The following is a 27,427-nucleotide window of genomic DNA, read 5'->3' on the forward strand; positions in this document are numbered from 1 at the left end:
CATTCTTCTACAGGAAAAGCCCTGTCCCTTTTGATTCTCTTTCCTCTGTTATCACAAAAAGGATTTTGCATTTGACATGCTATACTCCACTGCCACCCTTGTTCTTTGTAAGACGCTCACACTGTATCCTCACACTGGCTGCCGCATTCCGTCTACATCCATGGTGACTTCTGCGCACTCTGGTGCTGACTGGTATGAGAGGTTTCTGGCACATCTCGCGCCTCCTCTGGCCCCAACCTATTACTTGTCAGTTCCCCCAGGAGCGTTGGTCCTTCTAGTGGGAAATGGTTCTTAGAAACACAGATCTGGAAGTCAGATGTGTGAGCCTTCAGGTCTTCTCAGTGGAAAGAGCTAGAAAGTTTATTTAAAACAGAACTATTACTTGTACCCATCCTCAAAGCAAACTAACTTTTGAGGCATTATTTAAAAATACATGACACCCACACAATACTATAAACTTACTGTCGTAAGCCTTTCAGTCTTCATAAATTCATATCAATTCATTTTAAATGACAATTTATGTCATTAACTCATTTTTGGAGCGAACCCTCCACTGGGCTGAGGGCAGAAGCTCACCAGCACTGCGGGCAGAGCAGGGAGGGCAGCCTGGAACCAAGGACCAGGAGCCCATGGGAAGGAGGCTGCTGCCACCAGCTCAGCCAATCGCTGCAACCGCACAGGACGCCAGGGCCAGCTTTGTCAGGCTGACTTCTTGGGATATGCTATAAATTTGGACTTTGACATAAAATTTCCTGTTTTTTAAAAATACCATATGCTCCAAACAAAACACATCTGCAGGATGAATACTGTCCACGGGTCATGACCTGCAGTGTAAGTAGTTAGTCACAAACCACAGAGCCCAGTCTGCCCTGAGTGCCTCCCCTACATGACCTCCAGGTTATGCAGGAAGAGCATGCACTGTTTACACTACCGAGTCTGACAGCCCAGAACTTTCCCACAACCGTCCTTGCCAGGCAAGCCCCTCACATGCCTTGGGGCTTCCCCACAACTCCCTCCTGCCCTTCTTCACAGCACGTACACCATCCGGTGGAAGGAGCGATGGGCCATGTGAGGGGCTCCACAATCCTCTCGATGGCACTCGGCAGGCACGGAGCCCAAATGCCGTGGGACAGACATTGCACAGCCCGACCACCTAGTGATTCCTGAGCTTGGGAAGGCGTCTTATGAGGCCACAGACACTCTCTTCCCACCCACTTCATTCCTAATTTGCAGGAGGTGATTCCCAAGGCCCTTCTGGTTCTTTTGTGTTTGGACAGTGACCCCTGCTCTCCATTTCCACACTAGGAGGAGGCTAGGGGAAGGGGCCTTATAAATCAGATGCAAGTGTGGCTTAAGCAATCCATTTTTATTTTCACCATGGTTGGAATATAGTGGGCTATGCAAGAAATCTATTAAGTTTTTTTGTGTGTAAATCAGTCTTTCTGTTCATAAAATGCCAGAACCGAGAGGCGCCTGGGTGGCTCAATCAGTTAAGCTCCAACTTCGGCTCAGGTCACGATCTCTCCATTTGCAAGTTCGACCCCTGCATCAGGCTCTGTGTTGACAGCTCTGAGTCTGGAGCCTGCTTCAGAGTCTGTGTCTCCCTTTCTCTGCCCCTTTCCTGCTCACATTGCCTCTCTCAAAAATAAATAAACGTTAAAAAATTTTTTTAAAGATAACGAACAAAAGTGCAGAAAAACAGGAGGTCCCCTGCATAGGACCCTACAGGACCCCAAGCGGCGGGCTCCCTCCTCACGACGCCGGGGGGCAGAGGAGGCCCACTGCTGTATCTGGAGCTACGGCCAGCAAGGCCGTGGAGAGGCTCCGCAGCTCCTTCCCACAGGGTGTCTGCGGGCCTCCTTTCAGGTGGGGGAAGCGTCTGCAGGACCAGGGACATTGGTCCCCGGCACCACTCCCGGGCCCTTGGACGGAAGATGAACGTGAGGTGCCGGAGGAAGAAAGGGCCCGGCCCGCGGCGGGGACAAGAGGGGGAGGCACTACTGCACCGTTACGCGAGCGGCGCTGCAGGGAGCGCTCTGCTCTCGAGAGGAGGCAGGGCTAGGGCCCACGTGTGGACACGGGCAGAGGGCGTGCGCGCGGCCCGCGGGGAGAAGGGCTGCCACGCGCTGGCGAAGCTCGGCCCGTCCGAGCGGAGGAAACCTCGTGAGTGTGAGTACAGCAGTTCCACACAAAACATGGACACACGAGCTTCACACGACAGGCTCCGGCCGCTCCACATTCTTCGGTGCACCGCCCTTGAACGTCCCGTGACCTGCGGCGGGTGGCACGTTCACACGTCGACCACCGCACGATCCGGAACTACGGCGACCCGGCTGGACCTCGAAAACCCCGCGCAAGGGGAGGAAAGCCGGCCCCGAGAGTGAGCGGCGTCCTCTGAGGAAGCCTCGGGGCTCCACGTGTGCGACGGGACCCACGCGAGTATCCAGGCACACACCCGTTACAGCTGCAGAACGAGACAAGACAGCGCGCGGGACCAACCGCCGTGCCCAGGGGCTTCCCGCGTGGAGCCGCTGCTCCGAACTCGGGAGAACAAACGCCGTCGGCTTCCACCCCGTCCCTGTGCGGCCGCGCGCTTGAGCCACACGCGGCAGACGCCCGCACGTGGGGCCCGCTGCTCCCAGACCCCGCACGCCGCCCGGCCCGGCTGCCTCACGGTCCCAGGAGCCATCTCCCCGGGGGATGGGGTGGGAGAGCCGGCCCTGCGTGCCCACGGGAGGCACTGTGCGCGTCCACGTGTCGGGATGCTCCCGCCAGCCAGCCAGCCAGCCAGCCAGCCAGCCAGCCAGCGCCGGACCCGGTGGGTCTTTCCCGCAGACAGAGACGCGTCCTCCCCGGAAGGAAGAGGCCCTGGCCGCCGTGGGAACCGGACGCTGTCGCAGGGGTGAGAGGTAACGGTGTGCCAACGATGCCTGCCGTTCTTCTCAGGGGAGGCTGCCCTCCTGCTCCCACGTGTCCCGGAAGGTGCATGGTGATGGCTGGTGCTCTCCTAGGGACGGCGCAAGCTGGCGTCCCTGGGTCCGTGGGTCGGTCTGCGCCGCAGCGCAGCGGGGCCTGGGCCGCGTCACCCCGTGTCCCTGTGGCAGGGCCGGAAGCTTCCGAGGGGAACCCTGACCGGTAGCCCTGATGCAATGGCTTCAGCCACCAGCAGAGCACAGCAGCCCGGCTCCTTTCTCAGGTATACCTGGACTTGGGGCTCACCCTTCAATCACGTGGGTACTTTTCTACCAAAGCCGGGAACTATTGTGCTAGTCTATATAGGGTGAGCGATTTTTAAATGTGTCAGTATTCGTTCGTTCATTTAAGAATTTCAAAAAGTGTATTTTCAGATCAGGTATTTCTTGAATGACTTTGACTGCACTTTGAATGGCCAGCAGCCATGCATTATTAAACTCTCTTTTTTTTTCTTCAGAATCTTCCAGTAGACGTCTAGGGTTTAGCTAGAAGTCTTGGCTCCGGTACAAACAGTGATGGAAAACACATGAGCAGTAACAAGTTTTAATCTCGCCCCTCAGTCCTAACATGGGCTAATCTGTGGAGGCAGCTTACTCCAGTGTCACCCAGGGTGCCGCCACATCAGGCTCCAACGAGGGCGTTTTTCTTTTGAATGTAACACCTTCTCATCTCTTCTCCTCAAACAGCACCTGAGAGCAGGGGCATTCCGGAGAAGCAGTACACGGTGGGAACTTCTCTCAAGAGGCTGACTCTCTTTTTACAAGGTATGTTTCCAAGTCTTTCTTTCATGGACAAGGTACTATTATTTTGTAGTTGATATAAAGGGTACATTAGTGTTATTAGCATAAATGCTTGTACATTAAATGATAAAGTGTATCTGCATAATTCCTTAAAAATCAGCACTTAAATACATACCCTAAAATTATTCTAGCCTTTAAGTTTTATATATAATGGATTTATTCTCATGTAATTGTGACTTTTACAGTTAAGTGAAAACCTGTTATTATGCTTTACCATATGTTTAACATAGCTGATTTTAAAAATCATTTAAAGAACTTAGGAAAATAACATTACCTTAAAATAATTAATGATATGAAGTCTGGGGATATCACAAATACATTAAATGAAACAGTAAATATTAAAACTGTTATTTTCTAATGTGTTTTCAAAATGTATGAATTATTCAAATGTCACACATTTGAATTATTCATATTTTTCCTTGACGAATGTCTTCCTTATTCTTATGTAATGAGATGGCACTGGACACTTAACATGGAAATCCATAATAATTCCAAGAAAGAATATTTATCAGCAATACTTCAACTAGGTCTATATCCAATATGAGAGATCAGTTTTCTTTTCACAAAACTCCAATCAGAATTTAAAATAAAGATTTCCTTTGTCCCCTCCCAAAGTAAATTTTTAACTGAATCTTAGATTTAAAAAGATTAAACAGAGTACTTGATACTCTGCTTCCTCCTAATCTCAGCAGCGCAGCGTTCCTCCTTGTTCATGTGCTCAGAGGTGTGGCAGCGACAGCAGTGGACACATGGTGTAGGATTAAGTCACAAAGAAACCCGAGGGGTCTAGATCTCTCTAAAAACAAAGTGCTGTTCTTTTCAATCCCACTAAGAATTACTGAGTTGTTTAAAAAGAAAAAAAAGGAAATACAAAGAAATCATAAGCCCACACACATGTGAAAGCATGTTGATGTTTTTGTTTTCGGTATTTCGCAATACCGTGTGGTGGAAAGGAGTCTTCTGTTACCACTAGCTACTACACTAAAAAAGAAAATCTGGGTGCCTGACCTGAGGTTCGAGACAAAATAGATTAACTTTACAAGCACAAGTCTTTAGGCGCTGTAAGAGACAGTAGAAAATAAAGAGGCAGGAGTTCTTTGTTTCTTAAGATGCCCTGAAAAACTGGTGAAGGACAAAAACTGGTATAAAAGGAAAAGAGGCCAGCAACTTCTTTATCAGATGTGATTTATACTTCTACAGTAAAGCTTATTTCTTTAAGGGCAGTGTGGTCTTTAAAAGCATCAGTTTCCTTCCCAAAAGGTATTGTGGGTAAGTTTCCAAATGCATGTTTGGACGTTCACTTTCAGGGCTGAGCTTTGACTGTACCTGGATTTAGCTTGGATGCCTTCTGTGGACACACGGAGCACGTCCTGTCACATTTACACACTGAAAACTACTACCAGCATTTGTGAGCGGATAGGGACATGTCAGCCAAGGGGGACGGCTGCCAGGCAGACCTTTAAGCATGGGATTTAAAAGCATAGTGGCTTATTTTCCTAATAATAGTGTCAGAGGAAATACCATTTCACTTAGACAAATTTTCCATTCTAAGTTTGTGGAATATTTAAGTGGAAAATAGGAGTTTATGCAAATTCAGAAAGACACTTCTTAGCTCCATTTCCAGTCCTGAGAACTTGGCCAAACCGCCTGCCCCGTCCTCTCCAAGGAGAGTCTGGTTACTGTCTGGAAGTCACTGTGGGATTCAGGCCTGTGTGGAGGGGCCGAGCAGTGGGAGCAAAGAAAGCCTCCCAGGCCTCTCCTGGCTCCAACGTGCCGTGGTTTATTAATAACAGCAGTAGCACTGAAGTAGTATTCCAGATATTATTCTGATTATAAGAAACTTGAAACCAAAGTCCAAAGCTTTCCATGAGTAAGAAACTCTGGCAAAACTGGTCTAAACTGGGGAAATACTGAGTCTTCCTAAGAACAAGACACAAACATCTTAAAAAGTTTTAAAAATAGCACAATCTAATCATTGCCCACACTAATCAAATAAGAGCTTAAACCTAAATATGAATAAACTCCAAATTTTTAAAATAAGGCAAAGTCACATTATTTTAAATAAGAAATAATATTCTCTATATTCTTTCTGAATAATAGGGAAAAACACTGCTTGCTATACAGAGTTCCCTCCTGGACATGCCAGTATTTTTCTGTGGGTAAGAAACTGGTCAGCTAGAACAGGGCAAGGTTTGGGGTCTATAATCACTTGTACTTTACCGTGGCTTTATCACCTCAGATAAAGGAATCACAGAACGAAGGCTTGCCTGACTTCTCTTTCTAAAGAAGGAAACAGGATAAAAGAATGCAAAAAGATCACATTAGTTTTACATGGCTAACAGGAGTCAGAAGTAGCAGAGAGAGAAGAATATGCCAGAAGGCACTTTTGGTCTCAATACAGAGAATTTCCTATGAAGCACAGATGGACAGCAGTGGAGCCGATGCCTCTCGAGGAGTACGTTTCCTGAGTCGTCTCCCTGGAGTCATGCAAGCAGAGAGTGGACACGCTAACCGACCCAGAATATTCTGGGGAAGCTCCAACACTGGGAGGCGGTCCACCCAGGTGACATTCCTTGCCTCCACAAGTGTCTTCCCTCACTTGCAGGAGAAGGACCCCCAAGGAGGCAGGTACAAGGGGGTGCTGCTCCATCAGCCAGCAGCCAGAGGGCCTACCTCCTCCGAGACAAGGAGAGAGGAAGGGGGAATACTGGCTGATGTGCCTCCTGACCCCCAGGTGGGCTGGTCTGCAGCCCTGATGCCTGGTGTCCTCTTCCCCTTCACTTGTGCGTGGCCCTCTAAGTCGTCCCAGCTCTGCTCCTCGCGGTGCTGTCCCTTAACACAAGTCACACCTGGTCCCTGCCTCCACCCAGCTCCTGGGCTCACCTAGGTCAGGGGGCAGCAGGACTGCAGCAGGAAGCAGCAGGAGTGAAGGGGAGTTGGCCTCAGGAAACCATGGCCCCAAAAGATTTCCCATGTGGACACTGCTGTTTGACTTTTGCTACAGAAGTGGTGGGAAAAGGCAAATGTATACGGAGGACTAGAGCCTGATATTTAAATAACTTAAAAATTACACCCCCAGAGAGAGTAAAACAATCCTTCACTCAATAGCCCACTCTTTCTCTTACTAGTTTTGCGTATTCTATTTTAATCTTTTTTCCACGTGTGTGTATTTTATAGATGGCTTTATATTTATTGGTCTCAAACAGTAAACTAAGGATATGAGGAGTAAACAGACTTCTGGTGAAGAATTTTCCTTTACGAATCTGGGGACCACACACCTGGAGATCTCTCCAGAGTGCCGGCCATGGTGCACACAGTTGGCACTGCCTATTTGCAGTTCGGTTCTGTTTACTGACAGGCATTTATGGTTCAGTGTTTCTACGAATGCCCCTGACATTCTGGCATTGGCTTTTATAACACGCCCATGCTTGGTTGAGAGCAGCAGATTGGGGGCCATGGTTTTATTTTTTAAGGAGGGAAATGAGGGGCAGAAGAGCCTCTACTTCACAGATTCTGCATCCTAATACTGTGCCTGGTACACAACAGGTCCCTGATAAAATGCCCAGTGACAAACTGCAGCAACCTCAAACAAAGGCAGACGATAGGATCGCAAGTGGCATTTAGCTCAAGAGGGGCAGCTATGGACACAGAAGGCAAAGCTACAGTGCAGAACAATGTTAAAGCGTAAACTGGTACCAGGGACAAGCTTTGGTTTGGCCAAGGACCCACCCAGGGCTGAATGAGCTAGGGAAAGGGAGCTTCAGAAGGTCAACACAAAGCTGGGAACCAAGTATTCAGGAGCCAGGAGCCCCACAGAAGCATAGGGGATCAAAGTTGGGCAGGCAGCTGGAAAGCAGAAATAATGTGCCAGAGACAAAGCGATAGTGGAAACGAAGCCCGGTTGACCTTATCAGGCACCCACGCCAGGATTCCTGGGTGACTGGACACAGAATGGGAACCTGCCTGTCCCTGAGCCAGCTGACAGACGCTGCCGGGCCTCATGCTGCCAGCACAGGGTCCCTGCCCATGTGAATCTGACCACACGACCACTCCCTCCCATGCCCCCTCAGTCCAGGCTGTGTGTGTACCCCTTCCTGTGCAGATGTATGTCAGCCGCAGTGTGCAGACTGGCTGGAGAAGAGGAGATGACAGTGTGCCTGTAAGGCCACCAGCATGCAGGATGAAGGAGCGCGTTCCCTCGTGGGCTGCAGCAGAAAATGCAGACAACAGGCTGGGACATGTGAGCTGTAACTTGGGTCTAATTCTTTTGGAGGCCGCAGACGCTCTCTGTGCCTCCCACCCCTTTTAGTTAAGGTGAAGGACGTGTCTAGAGTAAACTGAACTGACCACTTTGTAAGGCAGGGAGGAGGTGGGAGGCCAGGGCTGGCTCTGAAGTGAATTATTAAAATTAAAAATGTGTATATCCTATCCTTAACGTAATCCAGTGTGGGTTATCACAGAGAAATCTCATGTATCTGGTTAGTGATGTCCAGCTACCCAGTGGACAAGATGTTCATGTTGCCATTTAAATTTCTAAGATTTAAATAATGTTAATTATCAGGTTAATAACTGATGGATTTTTTTTCACCTTCCTTTGGTGATTAAAAGACATACCACATACAAATGAATATTTTCATTAAGATAATTAATTCATTTCTGATGCCTAAGTCCAAAAGAGCAAGGCCACACAGAGAGGTTAAAGCTGATTTCTGGGTTCTGAGAAACTGGAAGCAGCTGGTGTGACTCAAGGATTTGGGGGACTGGGTCCTTCTGAGGCTGGACCATCTGTGACAGACTCTGGGAGTCCTGTGCAGCTATCACAGGCTGGCTGCACTCCTGGGGACCGGGCTGAGGGATATCCTGGGATGGCCAACACAGCCTCACCAACTGTATGCAGACAACTGCACAGGCTGCACCAACTGTATGCTGAGGGATATCCAAGGGAAGACTGCCATTAGTCTGTTTTAGATAATTTCATAATGCTTTCCATTTTTGAAAATTACAAAGAATGGATGCTTCACAAGGATCACACAGTTAAGAAACCATGATATGTAACATGTATGTACATATATGGTATGTAAACATGCCTGTGCGAAAATCTGCCGTAAGAGGACAACAAATCTATTCTCAGAAGGTTCTTAATCATTCATTCCAGTTTTGTGTGGGCTTTAAAAATTACAACTGAAAACAAACAGAACTCCGTGGAAAGATGAGAAAGAAAGAGTAAGAAAGTCTGGCCCTCAGATGCTCTGGATCAGGTATTGGACAATGGAACAGATTAGAAGGAAGAAATCCAAGTGACACTGTGGAAACAGTGACCAAGTCTAAGAGTGAGGCTGGCGGCGGGTGGGGATCAGTTACAGAAGACTTCCAGATGTGATGCCAAGGGGGCACGCGGGCTTCGCTTTGAAAGGGACACAGATATTAAGGCAATGGAAGGATTTGGGGAATAGGGAGTCGGGTATGATGCTTTTGTTTTTAAAAGCATTTATTAGTTTCCTAAGTATAATAGTAGTACTTATTGGCAATTATAAAATTAAAAAAAAAAAAAGACACATCAGTCATAGTTCCACCACCCAGGATTATCATCAGTTAGCTATATTTGTGCTAGGTTTTTGTTTGAGTGTTTGTAACTATACTTTATGCATTGATTTTTTTATATTTGCTTTTTTTGTAATTTCAAAATTACAATTTTCCATATTTTTAAACTTCTTTGCAAATATTTTGTGGGCTCCAAAGTATTTCAGGGAAAACATATACCCTATTTTGATTATTTCCCTCTAACCATTCATATGGTCTTTAACGTTTTTACTATTATATGTAATTTTGTGATGAACATCTTTATGCACATTATTTCCTGAGGGGTGCCTGGAGGACTCAGTTGGTTAAGTAATGGGGTCTTGGTTTCAGCTCAGGTCATGATCTCATGGTTTGTAAGTGGAGCCCTGCGTTGGGCTCTATGCTGACAGTGCTGAGCCTGCTTGGGATTCTCTCTCTCCCCCTCTCTCTCTGTCCCTCCTTGCTTGTTCCCTTTTTTTCTCTCTCCCTCAAAATAAATAAATACTTACTTAAAAAAAAAAAGAATTATTTCCCAAGACTAGATTACAAAAAGTAGAATTAGTAGACAAGAAAAATATTTTTAAAACTTCCAATGCATATTGCCAAACTGCTTTCCAAACACTTTATAAATTTACTGTCACCCTTGCAACGGGTCTGAGTGCCATTCTGTTGTGTTCTTACTGCTCTGAGAAATGCACAGACACAGGAACCGATTCTGGTTAAACTTTAACTTAGTCTCACTGTCTCCTTAGTCCAAGGCTGGCCCCTCACCAGGCGACATGAAGGGGTGTGTGCTCCTAGTGCTCTTGGCTTTGTGCTCCGCCAAGCCCTTATTTCACCCTTCATATGTGACACTGAAGAACATGATGCTGAAGGACATGGAAGACGAAGGGGACAGTGACCTTGATGCGGACAACTCTCTTTTTCCAACAAGAGAGCCAATTAACCCCTTCTTCCCGTTCGATCTGTTCCCAACGTGTCCATTTGGATGCCAATGCTACTCGAGAGTTGTACACTGCTCTGATCTAGGTAAGAACACACATCAACTTGTTTTCGAGAAAATGTCATTCTGGCAAAATTTAAAGGATAGGGAGAGTTCTCACTGAAATTTCAAAAATTAGCTCACTAATTATAAAGCAATTTTTCATTTAAGATTTTTGAAAATGTAACAAACTCAAAGTATATCCAAACTTATTTTAAAAATCCAGAAAACCAGAGAAAAGCAATGGGAATTTCATATATAGAACACTTCCTTCTCTTCTCAAATTTGAAACAAATGCTTCCTTTTAATTCCCTTCAGAGAGAATGGATGTCACTGTGGTTTCATTTCAGGATGTCAGCAGGTTGATACTGTGCTTTCTAGTAACATTCTACAATGACAAAAAATAAACAGCCTGTCTAGAACAGGTTATATAGAGTTTGTGAAATCTCTAATCTAGACTTTTTAAAGTCAGTGCTCTATTCTGTTTTGAATGATTTGGGTTTAGAACGGTCTAGAAAAATGGTTGAACCAAATCACTTTCCAAAGTCTTAAAAATGTGTAATTCTCGGAGTACTTTATTTTTTTAATACTTCCAATGAAGATGCTTTCAAATAGAGGCCTGCACTCAGAGCCTGCTCAGGGAGAGGGTGTGATGGGGAATACACATCAGGGGTTATTGTGCTGGGCTATTTCCAGGATGAGGGAAGACTCAGACCTGCCCCACTGCAGGAAGCTAAGGTGTGGCACACGCCTGTCATTCTGGGCCTAGAGGCCCAAGAGGGCCACTTCCAGGGTGTACGTGGGCAGCTGGTGCCTCTGAGTGCTTTAGACTCACTTCCCTCTGCCACGGCACTTTTATAATCCACTGCAGAGACTTCAATAAAGTACGCATTTGCGGGACAACATATGAGAGGGGAACAAAAAGCATTCACAAAAGAGGAGCTTATGATGGGCTAGCATCACTGGGAAGGTCTTGATGGAATATGCAGGCTAGGAAAAATGGGTTTTAAGTTTATCTCTGGCATTCTGGTGAGGAAGAGATGACTACCTGTAAGCAGGGCCTGAGAACGGCCGACTGGAAGCACACCGGGGAGGGAAGGGCAGCGGGAAGGGAAAAAGAAGCCAGGGTAGACGGGGCAAAGAAAGGTCGGGGTTAGGGAACAACAGAATGTGCTGCCATTATTTCTAAACTGCTGTTATTTATAAACTGCGTCCCAGGCAGGACAGGCTCATGTAAGTGGGGCTGGCTCTGGGTTAAGAGTGACCAAGGAGGCACTCACCTTCAGCACAGACAGTCCTCTGGGGCGGCCTCCACACTCGCTCCAGAGCAATGTTACCTGCTTCCACGTGAAGACCTGGGAGGAGACGTCACCCAGCTCCGTCCCAGGACAGTGACTGCCATCAAAAAGCTGAGAAAACCCAGTGACCTCCTGACAGCCAGCTGGTGCAAACAGTGTTTTCCTTGCACAGCCTCCTATATATTTACCTTTGAAAAACCCTACTAGACAAAATTTACCCAAGAATAACCTGTAATAGTCCGACACAGGTGGTACACACTTCACTCTCCCACGTGACCACGACGATGAAGAGGGTCTTTCTCCCTCAGAAAATCAGTTTCTGTTTAGAGCTCCCAGTTTCACCAGGGGTGGGCTGAGCGAGGCCATCCCAGTCCACATTACCTAGTGCTTTCGGCAGAGCCACCGCTTTCCTCCAAGACTTTCTACTTCACTTCCTTAGACCCAAATCGTCTCCTAACAAAACTGCTACCTTGCTAACCTACCAAGTTACCCCTGTTGCCTCTTCCTGTCTATGGTCAAACTTCTTAAAAGAGTGAGTCATCACTGTCAACCATGGAGGGGAAAGTACTGAGGGCTACAGGGGGCAGTGCTGACACTCTCAGTGTTTGGATACTGAGCTCTTGCTCTTCAGGAGCAAGGATGGCTCCCCCAAAAGCATACTGACAGCTGTAACTCCCTGTAAGATGCTTTGAAAAGATGAACTGATGGATGAACAGCAAGTGTAGTAAAATGTTGATGGTAGAGAATATGGGTTTTCACTGTAAAATTCTTGCAACTTATCTGTATGTTTGAACATTTTGACGGTAAATGCTGGGGAAAAGCAAGAAGGCCCCATGTTCATCAAGCATAACTACCATATGGCCTGCCTGACAACAAGCAGGGGTGGGCAGGTTCAGCCATCCAGGGAAAGCAAGAAAAGAAAGGAAGAAATGCATTGTGTCAGCTGTTATAATTTCCTGGTCTTCTTTGTTTTTTAATTCAAGAGGGGAAAAAACACTGAAGTCTTTTACTGAGTACCTACACAAGGAGACAATGCAGCTGTGCCTTATCTGAGAGGACAGAAAGAAGGCTATTGTCACACCCACTGAGAAGCGCAGGCTGACAGGCACCTAGGGAGCCTCTGGCCAGAGCAATGGCTGGGAGAGACCCAGCGCTGAGGGGGAGAGTTTCCGGAAAGGTCTATCACACACCCAGACATCAACAGTGAGATACAGATGAGAAAGTTTGTGTAAATCAAATAATTTACAACTAAGTAGAGGAGTTCATTATTAAAGGAAATACATGTAACATTTTTATAATGCCCATGAAAATAATATAATTTATTTTCTAAGCACAACTTTCTACATGTTGAGGCTTCTTAAAATGATGAAACCCACAGGTTACAATTCTGCACCACAAGAGCCTGAGAACTGGCACAGAGTGTGAATACTTCTCAGCCAAGTGCCTGGGCAGGAGCTGCCCCTCAGTGGTGGTCACCCCTTGCAGTCATGTGGGCACACCCTCATGTACCTCCACTTCACGTCTCCTTGTGCAGATGAGCAGTGGCAGCTAGACCCAGCTAGAAACCTTGCAAAAATAAGTAAGTGACTTGAAAAGGTCTTCAGGACTTTTCAAAGAGCAATGTTATTGCTATCTGTTTCTTACTGGTAATCATGGATTTTAACCCGCATTGGTGTCAAATTAGAAAACTCCTCTTTAGCATACAGTATGTGTGTAACATGTTTGTTTATTTCTCAGGTTTGTCCTCCGTCCCAAGCAACATTCCATTTGATACTCAGATGGTTGACCTTCAAAACAATAAAATTAAGGAAATCAAAGAAAATGATTTTAAAGGACTCACCTCACTTTATGTAAGAACATATATTCATATTTAAGCGAAAATCTATTGCTGCTAGAAGGATGACTTGTATTTTGTTTTGTGTCAACAAGTCTTACTTTTCTGTGTGTGAAGAATGACAGAATCCCTGTTGCTCAGCAGTGTCTCATGAGAAATTATAGATTTAGTTAATAATTAAATTCAAGTGATGCTAACTGAAGCAGCAGCCCGGGGAAAGGTGATGAGCTAAGACTACAAATAAATGGTCCTACAGGGCTCATGATCTATTCAGGTAATCACAGTCACTGTGCATGAAAATGAGTAAGATGATGATGATGATGACGATTTACAGGAACGCAATTAGCATACAGTATGAGGAAATGTGTCCCTAAACTGCTGACTTACTGGAAGACACCATAAGTCTGAGAGCAGCACATGCAATATATCTAATAGCTAACTGATTAATATATATTTGTATGGCTTTTCTTCTAGAACTTTAAAAATGAAAACTAATTTTTCCTTACAATATTTGTTAATATTTTAATTTTCTAAGATTTAGAGGATTCTTATTTTTGTGTTTAATACTTAGAGCCTTTAGATTGTAGCAAGTAAAATTTCTAATCTAATTTGGAATTTGGTGTGGGAAGAGCCTGATTCCACACTGTCACAGCCATGGGGGTGTCCTCTCTTCTCCTCAGCACAGAGTTAGGGTGGGGGCCCCTTTTCCGCACCAGGCTGTGGGGGTAAGCCAATATGAACTAGTGCTGCCTTCAAGGTCACGTGTGTACATTCTCATGCTGTGCTAGAGGAAAGAAATGGAAGGCCTGTCACCTGTAGGGCAGTATCACACTAAGAGGGGAAGGTAGAGATACCACGGCCACATCATTCTCTTGCGGCCACCCACGTAGGCCTATTCTCCTCCTGTCCTCTTGGAGGCCACCCTGCCTTCTCATCACACTTGGGTCAGCGCATGGACCCTGATGACCCGTCCTAGTAGGCAGTGGAAGGGGACCAGCTGAGTCCCAGCACGGTTGCTGTCAGCTGGATGAGTGAGGACATGGAAGCTGGCCATGTTCTAGGCACCACGAGGAACATTCCTCCTTCCTTAGGCTCTCTCTCAATCCTCTAGCCAAGCCTGCCTGGCGAGGAGGGGCACCCTGAGGGGGGCCAGGCCAGCCTCCTGGCAAAGACATGCCTCTCCGTGCTGCCAGGTGTGGGCTCTCGGGGCCGTGACTGCTCCCCTCCCTTTCAAGGGTGCTGTGCAGACAGCTTAGATTCAGCACCGTATATAATAAAGTTTTCATAAAAAAAAAAAAAAAAAAAAAAGAATGATTGGAAGAACATGTATTTATCTTATAACTGAGGCCTCACTAAAATATGAGAACAGCCCCACCAAGAATCTGTCTAGTCTACCCCACCACCTTCTGACCACAGGAACTCATGGAGAATGGCAAGGCCATTACTAACTCTCAGAAGTTGGAAATACAGCCTATGAATGCTTCTACCCCTTCTTCAACTTTATATTGAGCTACACAACCACAAGAATAATTAATGTCCTATTTTTTCAACTTTATTTATTTAGAGATTGAGAGAGAGAGAGAGAGAGAGCGAGCGAGCGAGCAAGCAAGGTAGGGGCAGAGAAAAAGAGAGAGAGAGAAAATCCCAAGCAGGCTCTGCACTGTCAGCATAAAGCCTGAGGCGGGGCTTGATCCCATGAACCACGAAATCATGACCTGAGCCAAAGTCGGATGCTCAACTGACTAAGCGAGCCACCCAGGTGTCCCAATGTCCTATTTAATACCAAAATCATAAACAGTTTAAATTTAATTTGTCATAGAACTTTGTGGCATTTTAGGAGTATCCCAGGGACTCAGCCCACTTGTACTCCCATTATTCACTGGGAAAGGAGAGTCTGAAAGGTGTCAGGAGCTGGGTTAGGCCTCAATTTCTGTCTGGTCAGTTTTACGTGGCACTGTGTCTGGAGTCAGGCAGGCCTGGGCTCAAACGCTGGCCCCAGCAGAAGAAGCAGGCACTGGGACAGTGGCTCGCCTGGCTAAGCATGGCCTTCCTGTGCTGTGAAAGGGCTGTAATAATGATATGGAAGTCAGAGAGGCTATTTAGAGGAATGAATGCATGTCAGGTGCTCAGCACACAGCTATTAACTGGGCTGCCAACAGCCCAGTGCTTCCAGACTGGCTCAATGTAAAAGCACTTCTTAGGACACACACTTTATACCTGTATTATAGGCATGCTGCATATTTTAAGACATTTAATTATATATTTAATTAAGACATTTAATTATATATTTAAGACATTTAATTGTATCAACTCATATGGTACCTACCCTTAAAGAGAACCAAAATGCTTTCTCAGATATTCTGCAAATTCTGTGTGTTTTAGCTGCCCGCTTGGCTTTCTGGTTCTTACCCAAGGCCAGTCCAGCAGCAGAAAGAGGGTGAGATCATTGCATGCATGTCCAGCCCTCTGCCAGCTAGCTATTACAGCCTCATTTACCACGAGGACTCACTGTCCAGCTTCTCAAAGGCTCTCCTTTTCTTGTCTCCTGTCCTTACATATAACCATACTACGTGGGGCTCTGGGACCTTCGTGTGTAAGCCAGCACTGAAGGCACAGTGTAGCTGGAGACACTCTGCCAGCCCACCCTGCTGGGGTGGCCTCTGTGGCCCCAGGTAAACACCCACTCCGCTCTGCACCCCTCACTCCTCCTTCCTGGTGGCTCTGAAGATGCATGTCCCAGCGGGAGGCTGCCCTCAAGCAAGCCCACACACGCTCCCGCTGGGACCCCTGGCAGTGGGGGCCTACGGCAAGTGCCCACCGGAGCAGACAGTACTCACCAGGTTGCTGCCCCGCCCCGCCCTACACCCTAGTGTAACCAAAGGAAGGAGAACAAACTTAACTGGCGGCACACAGGAGAACATACGTGTTACCACGTGGTAACAAAATGCAATTTCCTCTCTTCCCAGGGTTAATCTAACTTCTGGTGAGGTTTGTAACAGATGGTGTATCTGAAAGAAGGGTAAGGAAAGGACCTACAGGAAACAACAATAAGGGGAGTTTAGCTGCCAAAGTCTTTGTATTTCTGCTATGGAAGGAGACAACATAAGTAACACCAGGAAGGCATATTAAGTCAGTGTAGAAACACCAGGAAGGTGGGTGTGGACTGGGCTTGGTGACAGCAGTCGTCAGCACAACCACCCTACAGCTGCCCTCTGAAGGAAGCAGGGGGATGGAAGGTCACAGGGAACAGAGCCCCAGCCACCGCCATGCCCCTGGGAATGGCGAGTAGTTCCCGCACCCAGCACCCCTGGGGCAGCAGCCAGGCGCCCTCCACACTCAAGGTGGGGGGCTCTGTTGCTCCCTGGGCTTGCAGCCTCTGAGGCACGGAGAAGGGCTGAAGCATCTCTCAAGACACATTAGGGTCTCCCCAGTATCTGAGATATGCCGAATGCTGGGGGCATTTTGCAGGACTTTGCTCCTACAGGTCTCCAGTCTGGGAAAAATGGCTAACGTCACAAAACGTAAAAGAAATAAGGTTTTAAAAGTAGATAAAATCATAAAAAACGTATTTGGTGTGACAGAATAGAATTTTAGATACAATACCATCGATCACTTCCATGCAGGGAAATGGTGGGAGGCGGGCTAACTATATTAACACATCACCTGCTGAAAGACAAACTAAAGCCTCAAAATCACTCCGTTCTAACTCAGTAGTAAATATTTTCTTTAGCTTAGATTGGGCTGGGGGAATTGTTTACATAGTTAATAAAGTATATGAATGATATAATTCATATTGGTTTCCATGAACACACTAATCACTGCAGAATTGGTAAATCAAATCCACTTCACAATATGGTGTAACTCTTTATGCTTTACCTAGGCTTTGATTCTGAACAACAATAAGCTAACAAAGATCCACCCAAAAGCCTTTCTAACTACAAAGAAGTTGAGAAGGCTGTACCTGTCCCACAATCAATTAAGCGAAATACCATTTAATCTTCCCAAATCGCTAGCAGAACTCAGAATTCATGATAATAAAGTTAAGAAAATACAAAAGGAGACATTCAAAGGAATGAATACTTTACATGTTCTAGGTAAGTTTATGCAAATAAATGGGACATTTTGGAATTATAAGCAATATGCAAATGTAGAGATCTTTACCATTATCAATAATTTTAAGACTGGTAATTTCTGAAATTAATTTTTTTGAATCTGATAATCTTTAGATAAGCCATTTACAAATCAAAGTATAACACACAATTCATACCATGTAAAAGAAACCTGCCTTTTGTAACACATGCTCTCAGGAATCTCCTTTGAAGCACCTAGTATGGTTTCAGTTTTCTGACTGCACCCTAACTGGTAAAAATCTATTCCTCAAATTTAACTTAAAGGTAGTATTTAAAAAAAATAAGAAAGTTACTCCTACACCAAAAAAAGGTAGTATTTTTAATGTATTGTATAAACTACTCAAATGCAATGCACAAAACTAATTCGGTGATTATTTGGAATGTACATCTAATTTACATCATCTGCTTTAAGACTGCTAAGCTAAGGGCTTTTTTGTTGTACATCATAAGCTCCACCCTATCCTACTTCTAACACCCACGGTCTAACCCCACCACCGCCCTCCACAATATTCATTCAGAGTTCACAATCAATATTCTCATTTATTCACATATTCAGTTCAGTCAGATGGCTGGCACTTACCAAATAGCCTTACTTACTGGCATCTCCTCAAAATTATATTTATCAAGTAACAATCTCTAATTGACTTATAATTTTAAAAGCTTAGGTGACAAATGCATACTGGAAAACACAAATGTTTTAAATTATATGAAGGATAATTTTTTTTTTCTAATGTAATATTAACAAAATATGCTCGTGGTGAGAACAGAGTGATAACAAGTCACGGACTTAGTAATTCAAAGCAAAATTCTATTATATACTAAATCTATCTTAGTATTAATCTACTATAATATAAGCATATTGCTATTTCAGGCTATATAATACAAAGCAGTCTTTCTCTGAGATGAACAGAAAGGGAACAGACAGACACAGAAACAAACACCTTGAGTGAGGCAGGGTAAAGGATGAAGTTCACACTTCTCAGAATGTTCTTGGGATGTCTGTCTCTGCACTGTGCTCTCCTTCATACGCAATGAATGCACGCTAAATTATGTCATTTGCCCCCACAGAAATGAGTGCAAACCCTCTCGATAATAATGGGATTGAACCGGGGGCATTTGAAGGAGTGACAGTATTCCATATCAGAATTGCAGAAGCAAAACTGACCTCAATTCCTAAAGGTTTGTATTTATTTAAGATAAAGTACTTTTAAAACACTGTCATTTCTAAATGGCCATCAAAGGTACTGATATAAGCTGTATGCAACGTCAAAACCACACTGCAGTCAGAACCCTCATTACCTGCGTATTTGGTCAGGGTAGGATGGAATTTACTGTTTTCTCACACACACAAAGAGCCATATGTGCTTCCCCCTGCCCCCACCCCCAACCCCCAACCAGTATAAAACCAGAATCTTTTGTTTCCCCAGTAAGAACAAACATGAAGAAGTAATGAACTTTTAATTTTCCTTCTCGTCCCTGACATTTACTCATCTATACCTGTCATTCTGTAAAGTACCTGCTAGGGGTGGGCATTCTCTGGAGAAGAAGGTTGGGGAAGATGCTTGGGGCCGGAGACCCTTCCTAGCCATGCAGCAGTAATACGGGGTGCAGCCTTCAGGCCAGATTGGGGCAGATGCTCTGGCAGGGGTATGTATGCACCCTGTACCCCATTCTTCACTAGGGTGCTGTGCAGATTAACGGGCCAGTGAACAGAGAGGTCAGAGGGTGGTGTGAGGCACCGGGTGAATGCCCTGTCCTGACATAGCCCTTTTGCTAGGATGGGCGCCTTGTTCTTTACCACGTGGCCTGAAGCCAGTGCCTCAAAGTGAGATGCATCTAGAGCCTGCTAGCGCTTCCCTGCAAGCTCCCAGTCTGGCAATGAACTGGACAAGTTCGCCTTTCTCGGGACTCCTTGTCTGACAAGGGTGCCCGCTCTCACTTATGATGACTGCCTGAATCAGAAAGATCAGTACCTAAGATCAACACTACAGTTCCCTTTCAAACAGCTCTGTCCTTCAGTGTCCACAGTAAAAGCAGCCACTTCATAACCTGTTTCTACTGCACACCTGACTCAGAAGATTAACAAAACGAACATCAACTGTTAAGTTAAAAACACAGCAAAGCTGTTTTTATGAATCAAGTGGTGATCTTTCACAAAGGAGAAAAATCATAAAGTAAAAGTGGAAAGACAATTTTTTTATATAGGAAAAATCAGTTTAATTCAGAACGACACAATTTAAAAAACCACCTTATCTGGCTTTCGATAAGGTGGCTGTTTTTCAACATGAAACCTAAAATGTTTTATTTACCTTCTCATCTTTAAAACACCAATAAAAATACAGGCCACTTGACAAGTTAAATACAGAAATGCCTTGTACGTGCTAAAAGCAGACACAGTCGAGGGGCAGGGAGAGAGCAGGACAGGAGGGCCGCGGAGGAGAGAGAAGGCCGCTGCCCCCCAGAGCTGCGCTCCCCACAAGCTTCTCCTAGGCTGCAATATCTGGACAGCAATTCTCTTCAGATGTTGGTGTATCTTAAAAATGAAGGTTTAACTTCTCACAATGCTTTCAAGATTCTTCCAAAGCCTTAAGGAACATATTACATCTCTAGAAATTTAAATTGGAACTAAATCTCTCATCTTATATAACTACTCTTTCAAGAGATCTATGACATTCAAAAACCAGATAAATTTTTTGTTTTCATAATTTATTTGCTAACGTGTTAAGGCTGACTGCTGAAATGTAATTCAATCATAACTACCCCCCCCCACCCCCCCCCCGCCCTGTGGCAGGATGAAGTTAGGCAGGGGTCCAAAGGGTCCTTACCAGACCTGACAAATTGACATAAGGAGAGTGAAACATATTCTCCTCTCAGTTCACTTGGAAAATTCTGCTACATAATAGCACCGCATGGAAGGGGAAGACAGCTGTTTGCACACCGGGTAGGAACTGCAGTATACCTGCACAAAAGCATGCCAGTGCTGTGCACAGTCACTGAGCTACGCCCCCAAATTCATACATCGCTCATTTACCCAGTAGAGGCTATACTGTTCTCTTTGGTTATCCACTTTCTCCATGCTCTAGGAAAGGGAATAGTCCCCTCAAGTTCTACAAACCCTGTTCCAGAAAGTTTCCCTGACTGCTCAACATGAACAGATTTCTCTCTTTGACTTGCTACCGCACATTCTAGAATAGGCCGGAACACTCTATGGTATCTTTTTAGTGATTTCTATACGTATGATGGATTTGCTCCGTAAGTACATAAAATCTCTGAAGACAGAACCTCCCCCCTCTTTTTTTTTTTTCAAACATATTGGAGTAGTCATTCCATGAATATAATTGAGCTCAGCTAATGAGAATTCAAAAATTAGAACCCTCTTCAGTTTAGAATTGTTTTCCTGCCCTCTAGTTTTATTAATTTTAAAAACCAAAATAGACTCTGGAATCAACATAAATTCAGCCAGGAAGAATACTGATATTTGTAAGGATATTTCAATTACCGTCAACAGTCTACCACTAATAAAGGAAGGAAATGTTTCAGTTAAGAGTTGAAAAAAAGAACGCCTTCCTTAGCTAGCTAAGTAGAACCTATGGTTAACAAATAATACTTCATATATAGAAGCCTAATATAATGAAGTGTGATTTAATTTTCTGGTTATCTTTTTCGCTCCAGTCTCTGTTAATCTGGGGAGGGCTGGGATCCGAACATGCAGGGGTGAGAAGAGAAGGTGCCCACATTCATTCACAGAGTACCTGGCATGTGCCAGGTTACACTGGAGATGTTCTTCCCAATTTATGCAGAAACTACTACTAATGGAAGAGAATAAATACTTCAATGGATCTAAATCCATGTGTTCATAAAGATACGAAGAAAAATTTCACTGGTCACCACTGGGCATCACACTAATTTATTACTTAAAAGAAGAAAGCATTTATGCTGTCTTTTCTGTAAAAACTGTATTACAAAGTGACTAAATAATTGACGAAGGAAAATTCTTTAGAGAAGAATCCTACCTAATAAATGCATTAAGCATGACAAAATCAGAAAATCACCATTTTCCCATTCTTAATGAAATAATGGACCTTGTAGAAAGGGCTGATCTACTGATTCTAATTGGTCTCTAGATTAACCACCAAGCTCATGAGAAATAGGGGCTAAACGACTAAGACAAATGCTATGTGGAAGCCATCAGTCTAATATACAAGTGAGCATCTCAAACAAATCATTATCTGAAAGAAATCCATGCAGGATGGGGAAAAAAGAAGAAGTATGTACTATTATTAATAGAAGAAATTTTAAGAGATGGGAGAAACAAATGCATTCTGTAAACTTACATTTGGATCCTGACTTGAACAAATCAACTGTGAAACACCGTATATGAGATCATTCGGGAAAGCAACATTCAGTGATTGTAAACAGCCGCTCTAATTCTGTCAGCTGTGACACAGATGAGATAGCCATGTGGAAACAAGAGGAACTTGTCAATTAGAGACATCTGGTGAAATGTCACCTTACAGGTGAAATGACATTATATATGGAATTTGATTTTAAATACTCCAGCTAAAAAGATGTGCCTGGGTGGCTCAGTCAGCTAAGTGTCCAACTTCGGCTCAGGTCATGATCTCATGGTTTGTGAGTTTGAGCCTTGCGTCGGGCTCTGTGCCGACAGCTCAGAGCCTGGAGACCTTCAGCTTTTGTATCTCTCTCTCTCTGTCCTTCCCCTGCTCATGCTCTTTCTCTCTCAAAAATAAACATTAAAAAAATGTTTTTAAATCTTAAATACTCTAGCAAAAAAACAAATGAAGAAAAACAAATCAATAAAGGCAGCCAATGACAAATAGCTAATGTGGTAGATGAAAATATCTTGGAAAAATGGAGATAATTGTTGATGTTGGACAGCAGTGTGTTGGCTCCTAAAACTAGCTTCTGTTTTTGTGTATACTTGAAATTCTCCATAATAAATAGTTAAAAAAAAAAAAGCAGATCTCTAAAAGACTGCCAAAGTCTACAATGTGAAACTTAACAAGTAAATAAATAATAAATGGGGCTTGGTTTTGCCTGACCTAACATGCCTATTACTTTTCTTATCTCTAGAACTTCCATCAACTTTACTGGAGCTTCATTTAGACTATAATAAAATTTCAACCGTGGAACTTGAGGATTTTAAACGATACAAAGACCTGCAAAGGTAAAAGCCCTCTAAACCCCAACTCAGAAGTGGTAGTGATATGATGGAGATACTAGCGAGACCCCTTGGAGACCCCTTGAAGGGCCCTAATCAAGTCTGTCATTGTCGTGAAGGGAAAACCAAGAGGGACACCAAGTGGAAGGAGGAGAAGAATACTTCTCAAATGTCCCTGTTGTTAATGCAGGTTAGATAAAGACTTCGGTGACAGTGGAAAACACAGACAGCTGTTACACCCTGAAACGGGTTATTAAATGAAACCAGGAAGTACCTTTCTCTGAACACACATGCAAATAGGTCAGGTGTAAGCTTTCCACTCAGTTGTGGTGTGTTCAGCTGTCACAAGATCTGCTTAAGAGTTGATACAGTTGGGGCGCCCAGGTGGCTCGGTCGGTTAAGCATCCGACTTCAGCTCAGGTCATGATCTCACGGTTCATGGGTTCGGGCCCCATGTTGGGCTCTGTGCTGACAGCTCAGAGCCTGGAGCCTGCTTCAGATTCTCTCTCCCTCTCTCTCTCTCTGCACCTTACCCACTCACGCTGTGTCCCTCTCTCTCTCTCTCAAAAATAAATACTTGTTTAAAAAAATAAAAAAATAAAAGAGTTGATGCACTTTATGCCATTTTTAGGCTGGGCCTGGGAAACAACAGAATCACTGACATTGAAAACGGAAGTCTTGCTAACATACCACGAGTGAGAGAAATACACTTGGAAAACAACAAACTAAAAAAAATCCCTTCAGGATTACAGGAGTTGAAATATCTCCAGGTAAAACGTTCCACTGGTGTTTTGTAGATACTAGTACTTTCCTCTGTTTCTGCGAAACACGTGAGGACCTGAGGCAAAGACGAAACCAGAAGTAAGGGTAGCGCACATGCAAAGACTGTCCAGTTGCCTGAGGTGTCCTAAGACAGGGCTTCTAAGGAGATGTTAGCTAAAATATTGTCAGGTGCCATTTCCACCTGCAGTCTCTCCTGCCTCTGAAGCCACCATGGTGAAGTTACTGACCTGGCTACTTTCAGGTCTCAGGGGCGGCAGGGGATGCTTATGTAAAGGCAGGACTGGTCACCAGGAATCCAAGGAGGATCACATATCTTTTCATTCTGGAAACATTTCACAAAGAGCATAGAGACAAGGTCCCAGGTATTTTCATTTATCAAGTGTTAGATCAGAAATGTGTATGATTAAAAAAATTCAGGCCACAATACATAATCAAAAGTCAGTATCTGGAGTGTCATGGGTTCACATTTCTTCTTCTTCATTGTTAGAAACTTTTTTGTTCTAATCTGACAAGTCTTGACTAGGTGGGAGGGGGCCCAAGAATCCTTGGAGTATCCTGATAAAATTTTAGATCCTTCCAAGAACAAAAAATGAAGACAATATTTTGTACATGCTTTTAGGAGTTTCAGAGATCCCCCTGATTCTCATCTACGGTCTTCCAATCAAGAATCCCTACTTAATCCCTCTGACCTCAGTCCACTTTTCTCGTGTGCCTTCCTCGATACACAACATCCTCATCTTCCAAGAAGCAAAACACATTGAGAAAAAAATGGGCCTTGAGTCACTGCTGCTTCTAGATTTCTTCCCGATTTATCTTTAAAGAAGTTTTGTTCACTACACTCCATTGAGATAAAAGCCATCAAAATGGATGTGGTTAGAGACAGGTGTTCATCTCAAGGTTGACTTTTACTCTGAATTTTTCAAATGCTGTATTTAAATGTCTAACCAGTGAGTACAACCTGAGTCTTTTCCTTTCTCAAGTCATCCCCAATTTGCGTTCTTTATTCCACCAGAATTTACTGATTCCAGCTTCTGTCTGCTTTTAAACCTACCTATACTCTTGCTAGCATTTTTCTTTTAATGAATAGAATTAGAACACAAAAAACAGAATTATAAAGAAGAACACAAGTCAGAAGGGCACAATTCAGCCAACGTTCACAAAGCAAACATGTCCATTTCCAGCACTGTTTCTCATTCCCAGTGAGGTCAATGCTGCAGAAATCTGTACCTTGCACTGACCCTGAGCTGCTGGGAAGCATGCATGAACCACACAAAGCACCTGTCACAACATCCCAAGACAGATAGAGGGCACAGGGGGCTCCAACACCAAACTTAAAGCTTTTAACAATGTCTCAAGTGCTCACGACTGGCTCAGATCAGTCTCACCAAAATGTAAAGGCAAATGTAACAACAGCCAGAACCACTACCTTAGCTGTGGCTAAAAAGGCTTCTACTTTTTCATATGCCAACATACTGTCAGTAGAATGCTTTTACTTCTCAGAAATCTCAGCTCCCAAAAAGACCCAGGAAGAATTTAAAGGGCTATTAAAGGGAATGCAGAGAAGTTCCTATACTGTCCATTCTTTCTGAATAATAATTTAAAGATTCAAATGTTGATGCTGTATACAGATATGTATACAAGCTGTCGACAGACATTATTTTTCTATAAAACAACTTACAAAAAGAGCAGCTCTACACTTCTCTGCCTTGATCACAGAGAATGCTAGCTAACAATTCATATTCACATTGCAGGCCTAACCGTAGGAGAATTCTATTCTTCTGCTCATCTAATACTTTTTATGCAAACCCAGAGTTGTAAATATGGCACTGCAGCGCGCATGCACTGCTATGTACCGAAGGGCAGGTGTGGGGGTGGGGCGTTTGTGCTCTGGGCCACGGCAGGCAGCCTCCATACTGTGTTGATACAATAAGTATTTAACAGGCATAAACAGACAAGTACATATATTTTAATGAAATACAGTCAAATCAGTATAAAATAAATGGACAAATAAAGCCATGAACAAATGTGGACTATAAAAAGAACATTTTCTTTTTACATTTATTATGTACTTTTAATCCATTCTTTCTCCTACTGCCACAGATAATCTTTCTTCACTCTAATTCAATTACAAAAGTGGGAGTGAATGACTTCTGCCCAACAGTACCGAAGATGAAGAAATCTTTATACAGTGCGATAAGTCTGTTCAACAACCCGGTGAGGTACTGGGAAGTGCAGCCCGCGGCTTTTCGCTGTGTTGTAGGCAGAATGAGCGTGCAGCTCGGGAACTTCAGAAAGTAGTAATTAGTAATATCCATTTAATATAAAATTTAGAAATTAATACATTTGGAATACTTGAACTCTGTTAAAAATGGTGGTATTATGCAAATCAGCAAAAACCTATTCCTACATGGTAAGTCCCCTGACTTTATGACAAAAAATTTCAACAGAATTTTGCAAACCTATTGCTCCATGAGGATCAAGAAAAACAAGCACGTACTGCAGTTTCCTTCTGTACACAAATGATTCTGCATAAATCTCATGCTTGAACATTCTTTTCTCAGTAACAAAAAAATAATATAATCGGTATTTAACACTTTGTTATCAAGTGCATTTTAAAAAGAACTGTACTGTAAATGGAATGCTTGACTTAGCAAAATCTGTGCTCTTTCGTTTGCTGTTAGCAAACCAAAATTGACAAGAATGGCTTCATGGAGAGCACATTATACTATTCTTAAACTTTCTTTAATAACTTGGGTGGTACTGTAATGTTTCTATTAATGCTGAAGTATGGTTTTATATAATCTTATTCAAATTCCCATATTTTAGAGGCTTACTGTCTATATGTTTAAACTAACTCCTTATAATAAAGCCTTCAGTGTTTATTATCAACTTGACAGATGCTATTCATAACATCTGGTTTCAGACTACAGCACATGCTTTTTAAATTTAATGATTATTACCACATTATAAGACCTCTACGAAAAAGCAAAGTGTTTACATAAATCTGTAATTCACATTGTTTATTATCTCAGTTATTATAAGCTTTCAACAATATGTCAATTGTTGCGTTATATGACAATGTCACCTTGTATGTAAGGAGTGCTTTCAAGATGTCCCTTCTAAGACCTCAGTTGGAAGAGCCTAGATGGGTACTGTCCATTCTATAAAAACTGTCTACTCAAATATGACAAACTGAACAACTCTGAAAACACAGCTGGTATAAATGAACAGGCAGAATACTAAACAAAACACAAAGGAACAAAAAGCTCTGCGTAAAAGAATCCTTTATCTATTTTTTATTCACATTCAACATAGGCAAAACTAGAAAATAAAAAAAATTAAAATATTGGCTTCAAGTAAAATATTTGTGCTTTGGTTTAATTTTTCTCCTCCTGCCCAGTAACATAAACTATTTTTCAGAAAACTCTAATTTATATATGACACTTTTGGCACAGTATTAATGCTTTTACATAGTAACATTACTGAAATACTCCAAATTATGCCTGTTATGAAAGATAATGCTTTATCTTAAATTACCCCCAAAACTAGATTTTAAGTAATTTTGAGGGTAGCAGAAAAATATTACATGTATGTAAGATGGGGTGGAGGGTTTGAATATCCAGGTCAGGAATGGGTAAATAGGTCTTGTTTTTCCTAGTGAGGGTCTCCAACTTTGGCACTGCTGGCATCCTGGGCTGGACCGTACTGGTAGGGGGTGGGGGGTGTGGAAAGTCTCTACCCAGGAGACGCCAGTGTCAAATTGCAGCTGGTTGAGAATAATGCTTTATAGGAAATTTACTTAATTTCTTAAACTCTGACCCAAGTTTGGAAACCTAAAGCAAACAGTTACTTTTGTTTATAAAGCTGTAGGGATAAGATCCAAGTG

The 27,427-nt window shown here is 43.6% G+C and overlaps 2 protein-coding genes across 5 annotated transcripts in view; one reads left to right on the forward strand and one right to left on the reverse strand.

The window, feature by feature from the left end:
* The window catches only part of CENPP (centromere protein P), a 227,909-nt gene that overhangs the window by 86,484 nt on the left and 113,998 nt on the right, over positions 1 to 27,427 (reverse strand). The window lies entirely within an intron of this gene.
* ASPN (asporin) lies at positions 3,480 to 26,903 on the forward strand. The gene is made up of 8 exons (XM_015080760.3): positions 3,480 to 3,737; positions 10,085 to 10,361; positions 13,350 to 13,462; positions 17,327 to 17,540; positions 18,645 to 18,755; positions 22,671 to 22,764; positions 23,390 to 23,528; positions 25,642 to 26,903. Exons 2-8 carry the CDS (start codon positions 10,112 to 10,114, stop codon positions 25,837 to 25,839), a joined length of 1,119 nt encoding a protein of 372 aa, XP_014936246.1. The 5' UTR covers positions 3,480 to 3,737; positions 10,085 to 10,111; the 3' UTR covers positions 25,840 to 26,903.

Source organism: Acinonyx jubatus, chromosome D4 (genome assembly GCF_027475565.1).
Source record: "Acinonyx jubatus isolate Ajub_Pintada_27869175 chromosome D4, VMU_Ajub_asm_v1.0, whole genome shotgun sequence".
NCBI classification, from domain to species: domain Eukaryota; kingdom Metazoa; phylum Chordata; class Mammalia; order Carnivora; family Felidae; genus Acinonyx; species Acinonyx jubatus.